A 2,364-nucleotide genomic window follows, 5' to 3' on the forward strand; every position below is an offset into this window, starting at 1 on the left:
AAAATTAAAGTTGAGAACCATGGTGTAAAGGAGAGAAAAGAGACCTCAAGAACGGGGTGACTGAGCACAAGAAGAGAGGGGAGGAAAAAATAAACAAAACAACAAAAGACTGCAACTTGCTCCCAGGGACTGAAGAAAATTAAAAAAGGTTGGAATCCATCAGTGTTCTTAGTCATCTTCTCCTTCGTCTTCCTGCAAGACAAAAAAGTGGATATAGTTGAACTTCAGGTTTAATTTCTAAGGCCTCTTGCTAACTCATACCCTCCATAAATCTTAAACATAAGGATAACACACTGTAACTCCTTAACATAAAGATAACACACTGTAACTCAATTTTCTGATCAATTTGAATGGAATATATAGTTTGAAAACCTAGTGTTATTATTTAGATAAAATTAGTAATTTCAGCACTGAGCAAACCATTAGGTATTATTTAAAACTAAACAACTCAAGCTGAAATATAAATATATTGGATTATTTAAGACTTGCTAGGTATTTTTGTATTTGTGACATTTTCCAGCATTTGACCAGCTAGCTACACTGTCCACACTAACTGATCACTAAATACTGATTACAAAAATACAAGCTTAGCATAAGTAACAACTCAATACATCAAACCATCAGCTCTAGATCCATTATGTAATACATGCAAACAAGAAAATAGTTAAATTGGTTCAATAGTTAATAGTTTATCAAGCTTCTCATTTTTCTTAATCTGGTTTTTCTCTTACCTCTCCTTCTTCTCCCTCATCATCATCTTCATCTTCTTCCCCTTCATCTTCATCCCCTTCTTCATCAATATCTTCCAAACCTTCTTCTTCTTCATCGTCGTCATCATCTTCTTCTCCTTCTCCTTCTTCATCATCCATATCTGGAACCTTGGAGGGAAAAACCCAAGAATATGATGAATATATTAAGAATTCACTTTCTATCAAATGAGGCTACAATCTCTACTTAAAGACAGAAACATTCTTTTTTTCATTTTTACACACACAATGTGTGTGTAAAAACTCACCAAATAGTACTGTAATGGATTTGGCCAAATATCATCTTTTATGACCTCTCCTAATTCATCTGCACCAGCATCAGAATGATCAGTGAACCAAGTAAAGAAGCTCTCTGGTTCTTCATGCTGTCTCTTCCTGCTGGCTTTATTCTGCGTTTGACTTGAACGTTTCGTCAAGTCCTATATGGAGATAAAGAAGTTTCATGCAGGCTGTTTATTACATTTAAAATGTCCTATAATCTAAGTAAAATTTTCTCCTCAAAACACAAAATAATACACTGTCAACACCACTACTGTTGTAAAAATGTACAGTGGGTAAAAAGCCTCTAAAACTCTAAACTCATTTGTGACATTTTAGAATTAAACAAAACCTCCTGAAGTAACAACTACATTTGCCTTTTAATTTTTAAATCCATTTTAAAAACAACTATGACCATATATAGTATCAATTTAGTTTGATCCTACACTAGCTTACATAATTACTACAAGATCTATAACCATATTTTAGCTCTATCCTTTATCACAATGGTAGTGCTAATTATATGTAAGTTCTTAATCTATCTAACATATTATCAAATAAAAAACTTCATCTGATTACACTAATACATGAAAAATATTATTTTCCTCCAATTAGTTCTCAAAACTTACCTTTCCAGATTTCCATTTAATTTCAGTTGATTTTGAGGATGGATCACCACTCTCATTCAAATGAAACTCTTTGGAGAGAATTTTATTTTCGAAGTAAGGATTTTCATCAAAATACTGTAATGATAAAGGTAAAAAATCAATTCAGTTCTTATATCCAAATTAAACTTTCATAGTTGGCAAGCATGCTGCATTACTGATACTTACAAAATCTATTCTGTAACCTGATTTAATATCTTCAAATTCCGTCACTTCAACTCTGGTCAAATAATGCAGTGCCTCTTCATCTTCCTCCCCAAGCAATGCAGACACTGGGGGGGGGGGTGTCAATTAAATTCGGCTTAGAAAACTAATAAGTGATCTTTCCCCAAAATGTCTTCAATTCTTGGCTTCACATTATCTAAAAACATCAAATGGCTCTCATCCTTCATGTACAGGCGTTGCCATCATCTTTTATAAACTCAGAACATGATCTTTACTAACTAGGGAGAAATCATGATGAACTACAATTTCTCCCTTGTTTCAACCTCTCCACACAAAGCTGCATATCGAACAAAAACCTTACTGACCAACCATGATCTATCTCTAAGATATCAATACTTTTTGTTTTTAAATTAATTTTAATGAAAGTTTACAGAGACTTAGGGTTTCCATTCCATTAACTGTTGCACTTTTCTCCTTACCCACCCCCTCCCCAATACAGTATTTTTAAG

The 2,364-nt window shown here is 33.3% G+C and overlaps 1 protein-coding gene across 1 annotated transcript in view; it reads right to left on the minus strand.

The window, feature by feature from the left end:
• Positions 1–5: 5 nt before the first annotated feature.
• SET (SET nuclear oncogene) overlaps positions 6–2,364 on the minus strand; it is a 9,153-nt gene continuing 6,794 nt past the window's right edge. The window contains exons 5-9 of the mRNA XM_006892487.1: positions 1,859–1,962; positions 1,655–1,768; positions 1,016–1,186; positions 732–878; positions 6–192 (exon numbers count right to left, since the gene is read on the minus strand). Coding sequence (XP_006892549.1) covers positions 169–192; positions 732–878; positions 1,016–1,186; positions 1,655–1,768; positions 1,859–1,962 — 560 coding nt within the window. The 3' untranslated portion in view covers positions 6–168. The remainder of the gene's footprint in view (positions 193–731; positions 879–1,015; positions 1,187–1,654; positions 1,769–1,858; positions 1,963–2,364) is intronic.

The sequence above is a fragment of the Elephantulus edwardii genome, unplaced genomic scaffold, assembly GCF_000299155.1.
Source record: "Elephantulus edwardii isolate Elephantulus edwardi_28Jun2011 unplaced genomic scaffold, EleEdw1.0 scaffold00116, whole genome shotgun sequence".
NCBI classification, from domain to species: Eukaryota; Metazoa; Chordata; class Mammalia; order Macroscelidea; family Macroscelididae; genus Elephantulus; species Elephantulus edwardii.